Source organism: Salvelinus sp. IW2-2015, unplaced genomic scaffold, assembly GCF_002910315.2.
Source record: "Salvelinus sp. IW2-2015 unplaced genomic scaffold, ASM291031v2 Un_scaffold2704, whole genome shotgun sequence".
Taxonomy (NCBI): Eukaryota; Metazoa; Chordata; class Actinopteri; order Salmoniformes; family Salmonidae; genus Salvelinus; species Salvelinus sp. IW2-2015.
This window is the reverse complement of record NW_019944010.1, coordinates 38,329-57,697: the sequence shown is the minus strand read 5'-3', so window position 1 is coordinate 57,697 and position 19,369 is coordinate 38,329. Positions and strand designations below refer to the sequence as shown.

The window sequence follows — 19,369 nt, the reverse complement described above, 5'->3', positions numbered from 1 at the left end:
GAAATGGGGAGTGGAGAGCCACTGTGACCCAGATAGCTCAGTGAGTTGATGCATGGAGGTTCGCCTGGCTGCGTACTCATTTTCAGCCCCTTGTCCTAGTTTTGTAAAAAAAAAAAAAAAAACTTGAAGACTCTGGCTCCCAAACTTAATCTCTCCACTAAATCACGGGAAGTATTACAGAGTGTGTGTGGCTTTTTGTTACTTCAAGTTGTCTGGTTTCGTTATCTAACGTCACAAAGCCTTGTTTCACCCTTAATAGACTACAAGGTCACTGACCCCTGATTTACAAGCTAATTGTTTCAAGTTTACTCACTTTAGACATGGACAGAAATGAACAGGGAGGGAGACAGGCATGCCTGAAGTTCAGTAACAGGCTCATGGTACATAAAACACACACACACACACACACACACACACACACACACACACACACACACACACACACAACACACCACACACACACACACACACACACACCACTACTTACTTGGAGAGGGAGACACCTCCTGCTTTCCCTATGAGTTCCTCATGGTGAAGTACAGCCTCGTTCCAGGGAATGTCCAGGAATTTGAGCAGCGTCCTCATCCACTTCTCTGGATGGAGCACCAGCTGTTCGTAATGCACCGGCAGGCACTTGTCTGAGGCCTCCAGGCACTGAGTGTACATGGTCTCTATGGCCCTGTTCCACTTGGTCAGGCAGTCTCTGTAGCTGCCCAGGTCAAAGCCAGCGATCGTCACCTTACGCGAGATCATGGAATGGACCGAGGCGCGTCCGTCCCGGATCATGAGCACAAACTTGGCGTGCGGGAAGATCTTAGCCAGGTAGGAGAGGGACTTCAGAGCGAAGGGGTCCTTGTTACAGAGGAAGTTGGCGGGCTCGCCGTGCTTCACGATGATCTCTAGAGGAAGGCCTGCATGGCAGCGTCCAGGACCTCGTCCGTCACCCCGGCCTCGTCCAGACGCATCTTCTCCCTCCCCGACCGCGACCACATCTGTTTCATGGCCAGGATACGTGGAATAACCCTGGTCTCCTCTCCACACCGAACCTCAGGGTGAGCATCAAGCATGGCTCTCATCAACGTTGTCCCACTCCTGGGAACCCCTCCAATGAACACTAGGGGCATGTCCTTGTTGTAGACGAATGGAACGGAGAGGTTATGGCCCCCGGGTCTGGAGCCCCGCAGGATGGCGGAGGAGCCCAACGAGCCGCCCAGGAGGACCCCTCCCGGCCCCTGAAGGCCCCCAGAACCCCTTGGTCCCCAGGCTGGCTGCTGCGCTCCTCGATGCGGTGGTGACACTCCATGGCGTGACGACCCAAGTAGAAGACTGTGACTGAGCTGATGACCAGACAGGCCACCAGCAGGTTCTGCTTCAGCTTCCCCATCATCACCATCTCAAACCACGGAGGGGCGAGGATGGAGGTGTACCAGAGGAGATAGTGTTTGAGTGGAGGAGGAGGGGAGAAGGGAAGGGGAAAGGGGGGGGGAAGAAGCAGAGGGGTCCCTCCCTTCAAGGTTGGCAGTGGGAGGCAGATTGTGGTGGGTGTTCCTCAGTGGTCAGCGCTCGTCGAGTGCCCAGCTCCATCAGGCCTGGAGAAGGACAGAACAGAACAAAAATGTATTATTATATAATCCAGTGAGTGAATAGAGTTAGCCCTCGGAACAGTAGAACACCTTTATAAAACAGATCATGGAATCCTAAATTATTTGTACACTGCTGGAAGAAATTATGCTATTCAGGCTAAAACCAGAAAGGGTTCAATGGATCACTTCATATATGGTCAAAAAAATATATATATATATGTTTAGAACTGAAAAACACCCTTACTGTCAGCATTATACTGTACTGACCCATCTCCACAGAGCACAGTCAAAACTATGAACCGAGCTGTACACCTTATTTTGTATCATCATATTAGATAAATAGTTTGAAAAAAAGACCAAGAAATGTATAATATCCAATGTAGGAATTACCCATATTATATTATTATATTATCATTTATGTTATAACATAAATGATAAATCCCTTCAGAGGCTACAGAAAAGATTCTCGACTTTTGACCTAAAAAAACCCCAGTAAAGATCACATTTCCTTTGTCTAACAAAGATATGCATCTCCTGCCAAAACCACTATTCTGTAATAAAACAAAGTTCACTTTACAACTACGGTGTAAAAAACAAGGCTAAGGCCGACACCATGAAATTGTAAATAAAAAACTTTCAGACACAATCAAGGCCCTCAGTTGACAAGCTCAGAGGAATGTATTTATTTAACTAGGCAAGTCAGTTAAGAACAAGTTCTTATTTACAATGACGGCCCTACTCCAGGTCAAACCCTCCCCTAACCCAGGCAACACTGGGCCAATTGTGATGGTGAGTCCCTATGTACTCACGATCACGGCTGGTTGTGATCCAGCCCGGGATCGAACCAGGTTCTGTAGTGACACAATTTTTTTTTAAATATTTACCCATATTTTACCAGGTAAGTTAACTGAGAACACATTCTTATTTACAGCAACGACCTGGGGAAAAGCACTGAGATGCAGTGCTTTAGACCACAGCGCCACTCTGGATCTCAGGAATGAGGAATGCCACATCAAGTGAAAACAAAAGAGAGAGAGACAAGAGACAGACAGAAGGTAATAGGTCCAGTATTCAGCACTCGGTTTAAGGCATAAGCTTATAGGACTTCCCCGGTGACACATTTAGCAAAACAAAAAAATCTTTATTATATTTAGCCCTCAGAGGGAAAACTATCCCCCCCGCCCCCCCATCCACTATTTTGTTCTATTTTTCAATTATTGTCTTCTTTTTTTACTCGTTTCCCAGTCTTCAGTTTGTTTCTTGGGCTGAGAGAGACGTTCCAGTCCAGGAACAAGACATCTAACCTTCTGGTCTCTAATTTGGCCCGGAGCAGTTACACTCTGTTTTACAGAGTGGGCGTTGTGACACACCACGGCATGCAGGGCTTGGTACCACATCACACTGGGTAATTGCCATGGAAAAACGAACCATGAGCACCAGCATGTGAAGTTTATAGGAGCACATAAATTTGGTGTCAAATGAAAGCTAGAGAAGAAAAAAAATATCTAATTGTAGACCTCCACAAGTCTGGTTCATCCTTGGGAGCAATTTCCAAACGCCTGAAGGTACCACGTTCATCTGTACAAACAATAGTACGCAAGTATAAACACCATGGGACCACGCAGCCGTCATACCGCTCAGGAAGGAGACGCATTCTGTCTCCTAGAGATGAACGTACTTTGGTGCGAAAGTGCAAATCAATCCCAGAACAACAGCAAAGGCCTTGTGAAGATGCAGGAAGGAACAGGTACGAAATTATTTATATCCACAGTAAAACAAGTCCTATATTGGCATACCTGAAAGGCCGCTCAGCAAGGAAGAAGCCACTGCTCCAAAACCCCCATAAAAAAGCCAGACTCGGTTTGCAACTGCACATGGGGACAAAGATCGTACATTTTGGAGAAATGTCCTCTGGTCTGATGCAAAAATAGAACTGATTGGCACATGACCATCGTTGTGTTAGCAGGAAAAAGGGGGAGGCTTCAAGCCGAAGATCACCATCCCAACCGTGAAGCACGGGGGTGGCAGCATCATGTTATGGGGGTGCTTTGCTGCAGGAGGACTGGTGCACTTCACAAAATAGATGGCATCATGAAGCAGGAAAATTATGTGGATATATTGAAGCAACATCTCAAGACATCAGTCAAGAAGTTAAAGCTTGGTCGCAAATGGGTCTTCAAAATGGAAATAGACCCAAGCATACTTCCAAAGTTGTGGCAAAATGGCTTAAGGACAACAAAGTCAAGGTATTGGAGTGGCCATCACAAAGCCCTGACCTCAATCATATAGAACATTTGTGGGCAGAACTGAAAAAAGCCTGTGCGAGCAAGGAGGCCTACAAACCTGACTCAGTTACACCAGCTCTTTCAGGAGGAGAGGGCCAAAATTCACCCAACTTATTGTGGAAGGCTACCTGAAACGTTTGACCCAAGTTAAGCAATTTAAAAAGGCAATGCTACCAAATACTAATTGAGTGTATGTAAACTTCTGACCCACTGGGAATGTGATGAAAGAAATAAAAGCTGAAATAAATAATTCTCTCTTATTATTCTGACATTTCACATTCTTAAAATAAAGTGGTGATCCTAACTGACCTAAGACGAGGAATTTTTACTAGGATTAAATGTCAGGATTTGTGGAAAAACTGAGTTTAAATGTATTTGGCTAAGGTGTATGTAAACTTCCGACTTCAACTGTACATCCTTACTAGTCTCCAGTGGCTCCCAATAACAACCTGCACTCTTACTTCCAAAATGAATTATTGTTCAATTTAATTTCACATATTTAATTGTTTCGTATTTCATTTCATATAATCTTTTGGTTCAACCTTAATGTCTACTGAGCATCATCAACAGGGGGAACATATTAGGTTTACGCTAATAAGCTGTAGCAAGAATATATCAATTTAAGACTTGTTCATAAAAGATAGATTTGTTCATAAGAAGTGCCTGAGATCAAAGTCAATATTCAGACCACTAGGGGTCAATGTTTTTAGACAGGATATCCTATCTCCCTTTGTAGTAGTAGGATCTCCATGTTACCTCCTCTCCTTGGTGTAGCAATATGCTCAATACCTGTGTATTTGAGGGAGGAGATAGGATGTTTAGCTTCAACAAAGTGAGCTGCTACTGGATAGTCAATGATCTTACACCTGATTGAGCTGCGGTGTTCAGCTATGTGTTGTTTTAATCGTCTTTCCGTTTGTCCTACGTAGACTTTCCCACATGAACAGGTGATGAGACAGATTACTCCCTTGGTCTTGCATGAGATGATACCCCTAACAGGGATCTTTCGACCTGTATGTGGGTGTCTGAAGAAAGACGTTTTTAATAGTGCTATTTGCACTGTGCGCATGAGCCACATTTTGTAGTTCCCATTTGGAATAGGTGTCAAGAGTGTCTGATTGGCTCAGGGGGGAGGTCAGATCTCACCAAGCTATCTCCAATATTGCGACCACGCTTGTAGACCACCAGTGGAGGTTCCTTGAAAAGGTGTGCAATTGTTTTTTTGGTCTGATTGCAGAATATGCCAGTGCTTTTTCAGGATTGCTTTCATTTTCTCTGAACACTTGGGTGTACTTAGTGCAAAAATACTGTTGCATTGTTTTTCTTCTTTGGTTGAGTTTTTAGTAATTCCTCTCCTGGATTTTGAGATATTTTCATCATTGCAGCATCAAGAGTTTTGTCCTTGTAGCCTCTCATTTTCAATTTATCTGTCATTTTTTTTAGCATTGCTGTCAAAATCTTTCTGGTGGCCACAGATTCTTTAACCCTGCATAACTGGCTATATGGCAGATCATTCCTGAGGGGGAGGGGATGCATACTATCCTGCATACTATGCATACTATGTCTGTGGGCCTTGTGTATAAGTCTGTGTGTAATGCATCATTCTCTTTGATGATCCATCAGTCCAGGTAGTTTATTTCTCTCTCATCAGTCTGCATGGTGAATTTGAGGTATTGAGAGCTCTCGTTTAGTAGAGTTTGGAATTAATTTAGTTCCTGCTGACTTCCGTCCCAGAGCACAAAGACATCATCTATGTATCTCTTCCATACGAGGATTTTAGAAAGTAAGGGGTGTGTCTCTGTTTTGTAAAGGAGTGCTGTTTCAAATGGTCCCACATACAGGTTTGCATTGTTGGGGGGGGAAAGGGGAGCCATGGCGACACCCCGAAGGAAAAAGTCTGACTCAAAGACAAAGTAGTTATGGGATAATACCAGTTCAGTGAGTTGTAAGATGCGATCATTGGATGGAGCAAGGGTAGAGTCTCTCTGCTGGAGGAAGTGTTGCAGCGCCTGCAAGCCTTCGGTGTGTGGGATGTTAGTGTACAAGCTCTCCACATCAAACGTGGCCAGCAGGGAGCCCTCTGGCATCCTTCCTAAGCCCTCTATCAATGAGATCACGTGACTAGTGTCTTTGACATAAGATGGGAGATTCTCAACCAGCCGTTTAATGTGGTAATCCACAAATGTAGAAATATTGGATGTCACAGAGTCGATTGTTGCTACCATGGGTCTACCTGGAGGAGGAGACACTTGTTTGTGTACTTTAGCGACTGTATAGAAAGTTGGTATCTTAGGAAATTTCACACATAGAAATTCAACTTCTCGTTTAGTGATTTGTCCGGATTACAAACAGCTTTCCACTGTGGATGAGATATTATGCTGGAATTGTAGGGTAGGGTTATAATTCAGTTTGTGATAGAAGTCACCTTTCAGATAGTTGTCGGCGACATTCATTCACATAGTCACATTTGTTTTGTAAACAAATTCCTCCTCCTTTGTCACATTTCTTTATGATAATGGAAGGATCTGACTGTAAGTCCTTATGAGCCATTCTCTCGTCTCTACTCAGGTTGTCTTTCAGTAGGTCACCTACATCATTTTCAACAATTCTACAGAAAGCTTCTATGGACGCGTTGCGTTTGGGAGGAAGTACAACTGAAGTTTTTGCTCTAAAAATGTGGTTCTCTCAAGAGTTCTCAGGTTCCTCAGCTGGGTTAGTGGCTCCATCTCCTCCTTGACTCACAGTAGGACAGGTAAGTCTATTGATTAGCGTGGTAGACCTATGTATACATCTCACCGAGGATGACATTTCAAGTTGGAGTCATGTAAATTTCACTCTTATCAAATAACTCACGCAATCTCAGATTACAGAAAAAAACTTGAATAGATCTATCTGGATAATTGGGAACACTGAAGTGAGCTGATGAAAAAACGCTCACCATTGGTAGAGGAGCCAGAGTTATCGCTGTCTGTGGATAGTTGGTCTGACAGAGGAACTCTGCGTCTGTCATCGGTTTGTCTCTTCCGGGTTTTGTGGATTCTTGTGCTCAGAACCTCGCCAGACAAGAAGGGTAACCTATAAATATATTTGGATACTGGGGCAGTACCGTAGGTAGCTAGCTAACGTTTGCAAGCTAGCCACTAGTTAGCTAACACTGAAAGTTGTGGATAGAAACTGCAGTACGAAAAACTGATAATCATATCAAACAGCTAGAAATTAATTCGTACAAGTGTTGCAGAAAACGTACCTGATGTTTTCAAAGATTGATCATCCAACTCGGAAAATAGCAACAACTTTCAAATATCACCGTTATTAATCCGTTGTTCTTCTCTTCCAAATCGCGTTTATACTTCTTGATTTTCCTCTCCAGGTCGGTCGTAATCTTAGTCTGAAGCTCAGTGTTACTCTTAATGAGATCCTCCAGTTCGATAGGGTCATTAAGCTCGTCTTGTAGGGCTTGCTGTGAATTTTCAATTGAGGTTGCGATCTCTGTAAAATCCTTTTTAAGTTGTTCAATGATCAGAGTCATCAGGGCCAATGAACATTTATTAACTTTTTAGGGATAGGGGACAGCATTTTCACTTTGGAGGAATAGCATGCCCAAATTGAACTACCTCCTACTCTGTCCCAGATGCTAATATATGCATATTAGTATTACTAGCGGATAGAAAACACTCTGAAGTTTCTAAAACTGTTTGAATTATGTCTGTGAGTATAACAGAACTCATATGGCAGGCAAACTTCCAAACAGGAAGTGGAAATTCTGATGCTGGTTGTTTTTCAACTCATTGCCTATTCAAATCCCAGGAAGATATGGATTTGTTTGCACTTCCTACGCCTTCCACTAGATGTCAACAGTTGGTAGAACGTTGAATGAAGTTTATACTGTGTTGTGGGGCCGGATGAGAGGGGAATGAGTCAGTGGTCGGGCAGATTGCCAGTTCCTGGTCATGCGCATTCCTCATGATATCGCCTTGCGTTCCATAACTTATACAGACACGAAGGAATGCGCCGGTTGGAACGTTATTGGATATATATGATAACAACATCCTGAAGATTGATTCTCTACTTAGTTTGACAAGTTTATTCGACCTGTGATATAACTTTTTGAAGTTTTCGTCCGACGTTATGCGTGACTTGCACGAGCGTTTGGATATGTGTACTAAACGCGCTAGCAAAAGTAGCTACTTGGACATAAATAATTGACATTATCGAACAAAACAACAATTTATTGTCGAACTAGGATTCCTGGGAGTGCATTCTGATGAAGATTATCAAAGTTAAGAGAATATTTATGATGTAATTTCGTATTTCTGTTGACTCTAACATGGCGGAGAAATGTTGTTTTTATCTGAGCGCTGTCTCAGATTATTGCATGGTGTGCTTTTTCCGTAAAGTTTTTAAAAAAATCTGACACAGCGGTTGCATTAAGAACAAGTGTATCTTTAATTCTATGTAAAACATGTATCTTTCATCAAAGTGTATGATGAGTATTTCTGTTATTAGACGTGACACTCTGGAGGCATTTCTGAACATGGCGCCAATGTAAACTAAGGTTTTTGGATATAAATATGCACATTATCGAACAAAAAATACATGTATTGTGTAACATGATGTCCTATGAGTGTCATCTGATGAAGATCATCAAAGGTTAGTGATTAATTTTATCTCTATTTCTGTGACTCCTATCTTTGGCTGGGAAAATGGCTGTGTGTTTTTTGAACTTGGTGGTGATCTAACATAATCATATGTTGTGTTTCCTGTTAAAGCATTTTTTAAGTCGGACACGATGGGTAGATTAACAAGATGTTATCTTTCATTGCTGTATTGACTTGTAATGTGTGAAAGCTACATATTTAAATATATATTTTATCTGAATTTTCCCGCCTGCCTTTTCAGCAATGTTGTTGGGGGGGGGTTCCGCTTTAGCGGACTTTGTATGTCTGTGTTGTCCTAGAGGTTATTTGAGGATGATGAGCAACAGGGAAAGAGCCTCAGATCCACAAAGCCCCTTCCACCAGGTGGCTGATGAGATATGTTTGCACAACAATATTGCATCTCCATCCCAAAGCCCTTGCTTGGAAGTGTACTTTACCAGACTGCAAGAACCTTGCCCTCATCCAGGCCAAGGTGGCGAGACACGGTAGTGATGAACACCATAGCCTTGTTGATCTCTGCACCAGACAGGATGCTCTTGCCAGCATACTTGGGGTCCAACATGTACGCTGCAACGTGTATGGGCTTCAGACAGAAGTCTTCATGCTTTTTGAAGTATTCAGAACTGCATGTTCCTCTGCTTGGAGCAACAAGCAGTGAAGTGGGTAGGGCAGTACGGATTTCTTCTCTTACATCTGCAAAGTCTGAACATCAGACAGGATGGCAATTGTCTCCCTAAATCCATGCAATGGCTACTGCTATAGGTTTCAGGAGTTTCAGCTGCTTAACAGGAGGATCCTATTGATGGGCTGTCCATATCGGCAGACTGTATGTCATTTCTTGGAGAGACTCCTCCCTCCAGGAGACTGTCAAACATGATGACAACACCATCCCAACGGTTGTTGCTGGGCAGCTTCAATGTAGTGCTCTTATTCTTCTCACTGACCAGAGCTTTTGCTGTCAATTAAGATGTCTGATTCATCATTTTCACCTCGAATAGAAGTCGAGGGATTTGTCAGAGGTTGCTTGTGTGACACGGAGGAACTTATGCACTTGGCCAGATGGTTCTGCATCTTGTTGCATTCTTCACATATGATTTGGCACAGTATTTGCAAATGTACACAGCTTTTCCTTCTACATTAGCTGCAGTGAAATGTCTCCACACATCAGATAGTTCCCGTGCATTTCCTGTAAAGATAATATTTGTTGTAAAAACCAAATACAATTCCATGTACAGATCAATAGTTAACTTGTTATGGCTGCAGGGGGCGTATGTAGTAACTGGAAAGAGGTGCCCATTTTCAAACGGCCTCGTACTCAATTCTTGCTCTTATATTGCATATTTTATTATACATTTGATAGAAAACACTCTCTAGTTTCTAAAACGTTTGAATTATTTCTCTAAGTGAAACAGAACTCTTTTTACAGCCCATTTCCTATCCGGAAGTGAGATTTCAAAAGCGAGTCTCTTTCAAGAGCTTGTCTATAAAGGGCATGTCACTTGGACTATAGAAACACGTCATACACCTTCCCCTGGGTGTCAAGCGGAAGTGATGAGCAGAAATGACTTGATTATCTTGTTCTGGGATTGAATACACCTTTTGAGTGAGAGTCCGCCATTATTTTTTTTCCGAAGGCGCGAAGTTGGACCTGGAATCGCCTCCTGGAAAACCGTCGTTATAGGTGAATATGATCTCCGCTTCGATTTTATTTGATACATGTCACAATATCATCCTAAGTATGTTTTTCAATATAGTCTAATTATATATTGAAATTTATTCGTGACTTTAGACGTAATTTGTTCAAGAGAGAGGTAGGCCGCACGGCCATGTTGCTTGCTAATTCAAGAGGGAAATAGTTCGTTCTGGATCCAAACAAAGACGGTTCTGAACAAAGACCCCTTGTACAACATTCTGATGGAAGATCAACAAAGATAAGGACCCAATTTGGATGCTATTTCATATATCTGTCGAACTGTGCTAACTGCTACCGTTTGCCTTGAATCAATGCTGCTGTGTGTTAGCTATTGTAGAAGCTAAATAAGATATATTGTGTTTCGCTGTAACACTTAAAAATCGGAAATATTGGCTGTATTCACAAGATCTTTGTCTTTCATTAGCTATCCACATATATTTTCTGAAATGTTTTATGATGATAATTAGGTAGTTGACGTTGTGTCTGTATTTACTCTGGCTACTCCCGTGCGATTCTGACTGTAGCTATGATTGTAGCTATGATGGTAGCAGTAAGTAAAACTGATTTATAGCTCAAATATGCACATTTTTCGAAACAAACATAGATTTATTGTGAACATGTATAGGACTGTCATCTGAGGGGTTTTTGCTAGTATTTAGGTTGGTTCTAGGTTAGTTAGGTTGGCTTTGTGCATGCTACCTGCATGCTACCGTTGCTGTGAAAAATGTCTGTCTGTCTTTTGTATTTGGTGGTGAGCTAACATAAATATACGTGGTGTTTTCGCTGTAAAACATTTAAAAAATTGGACATGTTGGCTGGATTCACAAGATGTTTATCTTTCAAATGCTGTATTGGACTTGTTAATGTGTGAAAGTTAAATATTTTTTTTAAATAGATTTTGAATTTCGCGCCCTGCACTTGAGCTGGATGTTGTCATAAGTGTACCGGTGTCGGGCTTGCAGCCATAACAGGTTTTAAGCAGTTAGATTAAACAACTCCTTTGTAAGATAAATGTTTTAAAATCAAACATGTATGGAAACAGGTGAATTAACACTCCTCAGTTAGCAGGCTCAAGCAAGCTAAAACCCACATGGTAGCAAAAACTAACCAGCAGAAATTGTTAACAAGTTAGAAATTATTTAAACACACTTTGCTGTAGGCTACTATTTACTAGTTAACAAAAAAAACATGTATGTCATATAAAATATATTCACACCACCCAGTATTGTAATCAAATCTTACCAGAAAGCATGTAGTCAGTCCTTGGCTCAGACAGTGTAGTAGATTGGGCTCAATAGCATCTCATTAGTGTGCAAGATCTTGAGAATCAGCTGTACATGTGATGGGAGAATGCACTGTGCATGCAGAGGGTTGCAGTTCCATTGAATTGGGGATAGTTTAACCAAAATATGTCACAAGACCTAGAATTGCCTTATGTGTATCCCACAAAAAAAGGTTCACTGTTATAAGCTAACTTTTTTTGATGAATTTAAGCTAAATTCCCAGGCTTAGCTTCCCATGGAATATTTAAGGAGATTTACCGGAAAGTTCCCATCCCTTTGCAACCCTAGCTCTGACGCTGCTCAACAAGGCATCGTTCATCTGCTCTGACGCTGCTCAACAAGGCATCATTCATCTGCTCTGACGCTGCTCAACAAGGCATCGTTCATCTGCTCTGACGCTGCTCAACAAGGCATCATTCGTCTGCTCTGACGCTGCTCAACAAGGCATTGTTCATCTGCTCTGACCACTGACTGATGCCGCTCAACAAGCCTGAGCAGAGAATGTAAAATCAAAAAACACCCACGCATGGTGACGCACAGTAACACCAGTCACAATGCACACCTTATGAAACAGTACTGAACACACAGTAACACCAGTCACAATGAACACCTTATGAAACAGTACTGAACGCACAGCACACAAGCACCAACAACACACGTTATCTGTGATGCGGACGTACATTTAACATAATTGAAAAGAGCACGAACACACACACACAATGCTCTCATCCTTCTCTTTCCCTCATTTTCTCAAAGCAATTATCACAGCGGTTCAGGTGGGCCTTCACGCTACAGGCTAAGCTCCATATTAGAGAAGTCCTTATTACAGACCTGTGCCTCTGCATCATACAGATAGTGTGTGGCATCTACAGCTAGCAACACCTGATAAGATGGAGGGAAAAGACAAAAAGAGAGGAAAGCACCAAGGTCTTCTCCCCCACAGACAGACTAGATGTGCTATGTTTAGAAAGAGAGAAAAAAACGCAGGCTCACGTCAGAAGTCTTTGCCCTTCGTCTGGAGCGGCTGCGGTGTGCTTCCGTCTGACCACGATGGAACATGAATATTCCTAACTACAGCCTCTCAGAAAACACCTACAGTCCCGATCATAACTATTCAACCCCCATTGGATTTCTACACATTTTATTGTGTTAAAAGTGGGATTCAAATGGATTTGTCATTTTATTTGTCAATATACAATTAAAACAAAAAAAAGAATAAATCAAAATCTGTAAAGAAAAATAATATTTTTAAAAAGATGAATGAACAATAAAACACTACTATACCTTGTTTAGATAAGTATTCACCAGAGTCAATACATGTTAGAATCACCTTACAGGTCACGATTACAGCTGTGAGTCTTATTAGGTCAGGCTCTTAGAGCGTTCCACACCTGGATTGTACATTATTTGCCCTTTATTCTTTAAGCTCTGTCCAGATGTTGGGGATCACGGCTAGACAGCCATTCTTTAAGTCAACATTGTAACGTGGCCACTCAGGAACATTCACCGTCTTCTTGGTTAGTAACATCAGTGTAGATTTCTCCTTGTATTCTTGGTTATTGTCCTGCTGAAAGGTGAATTCATCTCACAGTGTCTGGGTGTAAAGCAGACATGCAGGTTTTCCTCTAGAATTTTGCCAGTCCTTAGCTCCATTCTGATTATCTGTATCCTGAAACTCCTTCAGTGCTTGCCGATGTCAAGCACACCCTTTTCCTGGAGTCCATGATCAGCTCCTTTGTCTTGTTCACGTTGAGGGAGAGGTTGTCCTGACGCCACACTGCCAGGACCTCCTCCTTGTATAGGCTGTCTCATCGTTGTCGGTGATCAGTAACCACTGTTGTGTCGTCATGAAAACGTAATGATGGTGTTGGAGTCGTGCTTGGCCAGGCAGTCGCGGTTGAACAGGGAGTACAGGAGGGGCCTAAGCAAGCACCTCTTTTTTCATTTTGACATTATGTATTTGGTGTAGATAAAAATAAATTATATGCATTTTAATCCCACTTTGTAACAAAACAATGTGGGAAAAAACAGGGAGGGGGAGCGGGGGGTGAATACTGTACCAGTGGATAAGCAGTACAGGGACCTGTTCAAATACTACAGTAATGCATCCTACCTTCCTTCCTTCCTTCCTTCCTTAACACTAGAACTGCAAGGCTTCCAGGGACCCGCCCCCCTTTAAGCTAATGAGCTGTCATTCTGACTGCAACATTCTAACAGTGTCATTAACACATTTCATATATGTTATTGCAAAAATAATACATTTGGTTGTGTTAAAAGGTAACGGAATAAGGTTTTATTTCTAATAACAATACCGTTTTGCACTAGTTTATGTTATTGTTATATGTAAAAACATAGAAACATTCAAGTACTAAATAAAAACATTTTGTTTTTGTGGAGTGCCTTTAGAACACGCTAACAAATTATGTTTAGAACGAAAAAATTAAAAACAAGACGCACGGTCAGGAAAAACGTGCGGTCAAATGATGAAAACATCAGTAGCCTAAACATCACTATAAATAGTGAAATTCAACACAAAAAAGCAAGAATGGCATAACAATGAAATTAAGTGTCGATATGATAGCGGTCAAAAAGGTGATTATTTATACGCAAGATACCTTGTATGTACACTACCGGTCCAAAGTTTTAGAACACCTACTCAAGGGTTTTTCATTATTTTTACTATTTTCTACATTGTAGAATAATAGTGAAGACATCAAAACTATGAAATAACACATATGGAATCATGTAGTAACCAACAAAGTGTTAAATCAAAATATATTTTATATTTGAGATTCTTCAAATAGTCACCCTTTGCCTTGATGACAGCTTTGCACACTCTTGGCATTCTCTCAACCAGCTTCATGGGGTAGTCACCTGGAATGCATTTAAATTAAACAGGTGTGCCTAGTTAAAAGCAACGCGGCAGGAGAAGGCCGACGTCTCTCAACACGGCAGGAGACGGTTGATGTGCAAATAGTAGCTGTGTTTTATGGAATTCCAGTCTCACCTTTCCCACGGTGGGCTTGTCTAAAGTTCTCTTCCGGCCCAGAGTAGGTTCTATATGTCCCAAACGGCACCTTATTCCCTAGACAGTGACCTACTTCTGGTCCAAAGTAGTGCACTAAATATATAAAAGGAATAGGATGCCGTTTGGGACACAGCCATGGAAGAAGAAAAAAAATCAGACTGTCAACCATTCCTCGACTTCGAGGAGAAGGAGGTTGGAGCAATCACTGAAAGCTCAAAGTCACTGGTCTGAATTACAACTTGCGGTCGAGCTTTAGCGGGCAGATTGGTTTCCGCTTTCACCTGGCTGAGACCGAGCTGAAGTACAGAATGCGTTGAGGCTCTTCCTGTTACAGATACTGTATCCTCCTACGGAGTTCTCTTTGATCTGTGAACAAGGGTTGACATTCTCTACGGGACCATGTGGAAACCAGACCATCACTTCAACACTTAATAACAAGGGAGGAGATCTGTGTGTGTGTGTGTGTGTAACAAGGGTGGAGCCTCCAACACTGAGGCCCTGCCATGATCTACCTTGATGGACAAGAAACTAACATTAAAAAGGGTCTTCTTTGCCCAACGGAGAGGGTGAAGAGAGGGGAAGAGGTGAAGAGAGGGGGAGAGGGGGTGAAGAGAGGGGGTGGAAGAGAGGGGAGGGAGGAGAAGGGGGGGGATAGGGGAGAGGAGGGTGAAGAGAGGGGGAGAGAGGAGGCGGCGGCGAGCGGGAATGAAGAAAAGCATTGTTTGGACTGGGAGAGGCTTGCTCTCTCGGTCTCTCTCTCTCCACTGCTTGGCTATTCATCATGCGTTACTACTTAGGTCTGTCACTAAAGGCTTGATATGAACGCCAGGTACATGGTTTTCCGTTGTTTTTTGTTTTTTCTTCAATGATTATGGGTGAATGTGCTCCTTCCTGCCAATAGCTTCATAATACGGAATTCAGATGAGATGAGAAACACAAATCTAACAGGAAAAACTGCTCCGATTGAGTTCTGTGTTTTTAAAAATTCGAAGGGGAATTAGGAAAGATGAACCCATTCAAGAGATCAGTTTGATCTGAACCAGTTAAATATAAATACTAAATAACACAAACTGTTGGTGAAAACACACTGTCATGATTTCTCTCTGAAGTACCATATTCTAAATCAAAATAAAGATCCTGTTGGGACCGCCACGCACTAGCCCTCGACGTAAGACCGCCACGGCACCTCGACTAGACCGCCACGGCGCCTCGACTAGACCGCCACGGCGCCTCGACTAACCGCCACGGCGCCTCGACTAGACCGCCACGCGCCTCGACTAGACCGCCACGGCGCCTCGACTAAGACCGCCACGGCACCTCGACTAGACCGCCACGGCACCTCGACTAGACCGCCACGGCACCTCGACTAGACCGCACGACCTCGACTAGACGCCACGCACCTCGACTAGACGCCACGGCGCCTCGACTAGACCGCCCACGGCGCCTCGACACTAGACCGCCACGGCGCCTCGACTAGCCGCCACGGCACCTCGACTAGACCGCCACGGCCGTCGACTAACCGCCACGGCGCCCGACTAGACCGCCACGGCGCCCTCGACTAGACCGCCACGGCACCTCGACTAGACCGCCACGGCACCTCGACTAGACCGCCACGGCCCTCGACTAGACCGCCACGCACCCTACTTAAGACCGCCACGGCACCTCGACTAGACGACAAGCCACGGCGCCTCGACTAGACCGCCACGGCACCTCGACTAGACCGCCACGCGCCTCGACTAGGCACTCCACCACGGAAACCTCGACTAGACCGCCACGGACCTCGACTAGACCGCCACGGCACCTCGACTAGACCGCCACGGCACCTCGACTAGACCGCCACGGCGCCTCGACTAGACGCCACGGACCTCGACTAGACCGCCACGGCACCTCGACTAGACCGCCACGGCGCCTCGACTAGACCGCACGGCGCTCACTAGACCCGCGCCTCGACTAGACACTCCACCACGGAAACCTCGACTAGGCCGACACTCCACCACGGAAAACCTCGACTAGGCCGACACTCCACCACGAAACCTCGACTAGGCCGACACTCCACCACGGAAACCTCGACTAGGCCGACACTCCACCACGGAAACCTCGACTAGGCCGACACTCCACCACGGAAACCTCGACTAGGCCGACACTCCACCACGGAAACCTCGACTAGGCCGACACTCCACCACGGAAACCTCGACTAGGCCGACACTCCACCACGGAAACCTCGACTAGGCCGACACTCCACCACGGAAACCTCGACTAGGCCGACACTCACCACGGAAACCCTGACTAGGCCGACACTCCGCCACGGAAACCTCGACTAGGCCGACACTTCCCCACGGAAACCCTGACTAGGCCGACACTCCACCACGTAAACCCGACTAGGCCGACACTCCGCCACGGAAACCTCGACTAGCGCCCACTCCGCCACGGAAACCCCACTAGGCCGACACTCCGCCACGGAAAACCTCGACTAGGCCGACACTCCGCCCACGGAAACCTCGACTAGGCCGACACTCCACCACGGAAACCCCGACTAGGCCGCCACGGAAACCTCGACTAGGCCGACACTCCGCCACGGAAACTCGACAGGCCGACACTCCACCACGGAAACCCCGACTAGGCCGCCACGGAAACCTCGACTAGGCCGACACTCCGCCACGGAAACCCCGACTAGGCCGACACTCCACCACGGAAACCCCGACTAGGCCGCCACGGAAACCTCGACTAGGCCGACACTCCACCACGGAAACCCCGACTAGGCCGCCACGGAAACCTCGACTAGGCCGACACTCCACCACGGAAACCCTGACTAGGCCGACACTCCGCCACGTAAACCCTGACTAGGCCGCCACACCGCCTGTACCTTCTGCATATTATTCATCTTTTGGTAGAAACGTGAAAACCTTGTTTAGAAATGAATCATTGATGAGATCAGCACTTTTCAGAAAAGACTTAAGACTGAAAAAAAAAAAACAACAGATCGACTATGCCGAACAGAGAAACTATCAATTTACCCGCAGCAGCACGAAGTTCCTGCCAAGGGTCCATCTCTGTGTTGAAAAATGACCCAATCTGTATTGGTTTCCAATGGGATATTTAGTACACATGCTTCCACTTCTACTTCTACAGGACAGCGAACCTGTGTTCCAAATGGCAGTTCATTCCCTACATAGTGCACGACTTTATTCCCTATGTGCCCTTGTCAAATGTAGTGCACTACAAAGGGATTAGTAATAGGGTGCCATTTGAGAGGTATCTCTAGATGCAACACAACTGTGGCCCGGCGCTTAGCCCGGGACTGACCTTTGACTCAACAGGTAACATGCATCACATCCAGTGAGAGTGCACCACTCTAAGGTAGCATCCCAAATGACACCCTATTCCCTATATAGTGCACTACTTTAGACCAGGGCCATATAGAACCCTATTCCCTATATAGTGCACTACTTTAGACCAGGACCCTATTTCCTATATAGTGCACTACTTTAGACCAGAGCCCTATAGAACCCTATTCGTAGGGCCCTACTTTAGACCAGAGCCCTATAGAACCCTATTCCCTATATAGAGCACTAATTTAGACCAGGACCCTATTCCCTATATAGTGCACTACTTTAGACCAGACTCCCATATCTCTGGGTGAATAACCACAGTGTGATAAAACTCCATATCTACTGGGTGAGAATTACCCACCAGTGTGATAAACCTCCCACTTTCTACTGGTGAAAACCACATGTGTGAATAAAACTCCGCATATCTACTGGGTAAATATTCACATGTGTGACATACAGCATAAAGAATGTGTGGACCTGTTGTCACAGAGAAAAAGGGACCCAGGTAAAAGAACAAACATCATTGTAGAAGTTACAACCCATAAGCTGCTTATTTATTTCCCCTTTTTGTACTTTAACTATTTGCATATTGTTGGCCACCAGTGTAAAATGTTGTTGAGTGTAATGTTTAACCGTTAATCTTGTTATGTGTTACTTTACTCTTTGTTTCTTACTCCGTACTTCACTTGCTTTGGTAATGTACACCATACTGTTTTCCCATGAGCAGTAAAGCCCATGACTTGAATAGACAGAGAGAGAAGAGAGAGAGAGAGAGCGAGAGAGACGAGACAGAGAGAGAGAGAGAGAGCAGAGAGAGAGCGAGAGAGAGAGAGAGAGAGCGAGAGAGAGAGAGAGAGAGACGAGGAGAGAGGAGCAGAGAGAGAGAGAGAGAGACAGAGAGAGAACAGCGAGATGAGAGAGAAGCGAGAGAGAGAGAGAGAGAGAGAGAGAGAGAGAGCGCGAGAGACAGAGAGAGCAGGAAGAGAGAGAGGAGAGAGAGAGAGAGAGAGGAGAGAGAGAGAGAGAGAGAGAACAGAGAGAGAGAGAGACGAGAGAGAGAGAGAGAGAGAGAGAGAGAGAGAGAGAAGAGGAGAGCGAGGAGAGAGAAGAAGAGAGAGAGACTAGAGAGAGAGAAGATGACAGAGAGAGAGAGATGGAGGACGGAGAGAGAGAAGAGAGAGCTGAGATGAGAGAGAGAGAGAGAGAGAGACGAGGAAACGGTTTAGGAGGATCGGTACGCTAACTAAACCAGAATGGAGGCATGTGACGGAAGCTCCAAACTCCATCAGGCCGCCGAAGAAATCGGAAATCTCATTTATTCAGTATCAGTATCACTAATTGTAGGCTATCTTCTTCCTCAGGAGGCATCCTAAATGGCACCTATTCCTATATATGTGCAGCTACTTTTGGGCCTATCGGCCGTGGTCTAAGTGTGCACTATTCGGGATAGGTTCTATATTGGGCTCTGGTCAAAAGTCGTGCACTATAAAGGAATGGGTTCTAAGGGGCT

General features: G+C 44.5%; 1 protein-coding gene across 1 annotated transcript in view; it reads right to left on the bottom strand.

Annotated features, from left to right (window-relative positions):
• The window catches only part of LOC112074598 (protein-tyrosine sulfotransferase 1-like), a 73,166-nt gene that overhangs the window by 30,641 nt on the left and 23,156 nt on the right, over positions 1–19,369 (bottom strand). Inside the window, 3 exon segments of the mRNA XM_070440592.1 lie at positions 488–905; positions 908–1,246; positions 1,249–1,589. Of these exon segments, the coding sequence (XP_070296693.1) occupies positions 488–905; positions 908–1,246; positions 1,249–1,393 (902 nt within the window). The 5' untranslated portion in view covers positions 1,394–1,589.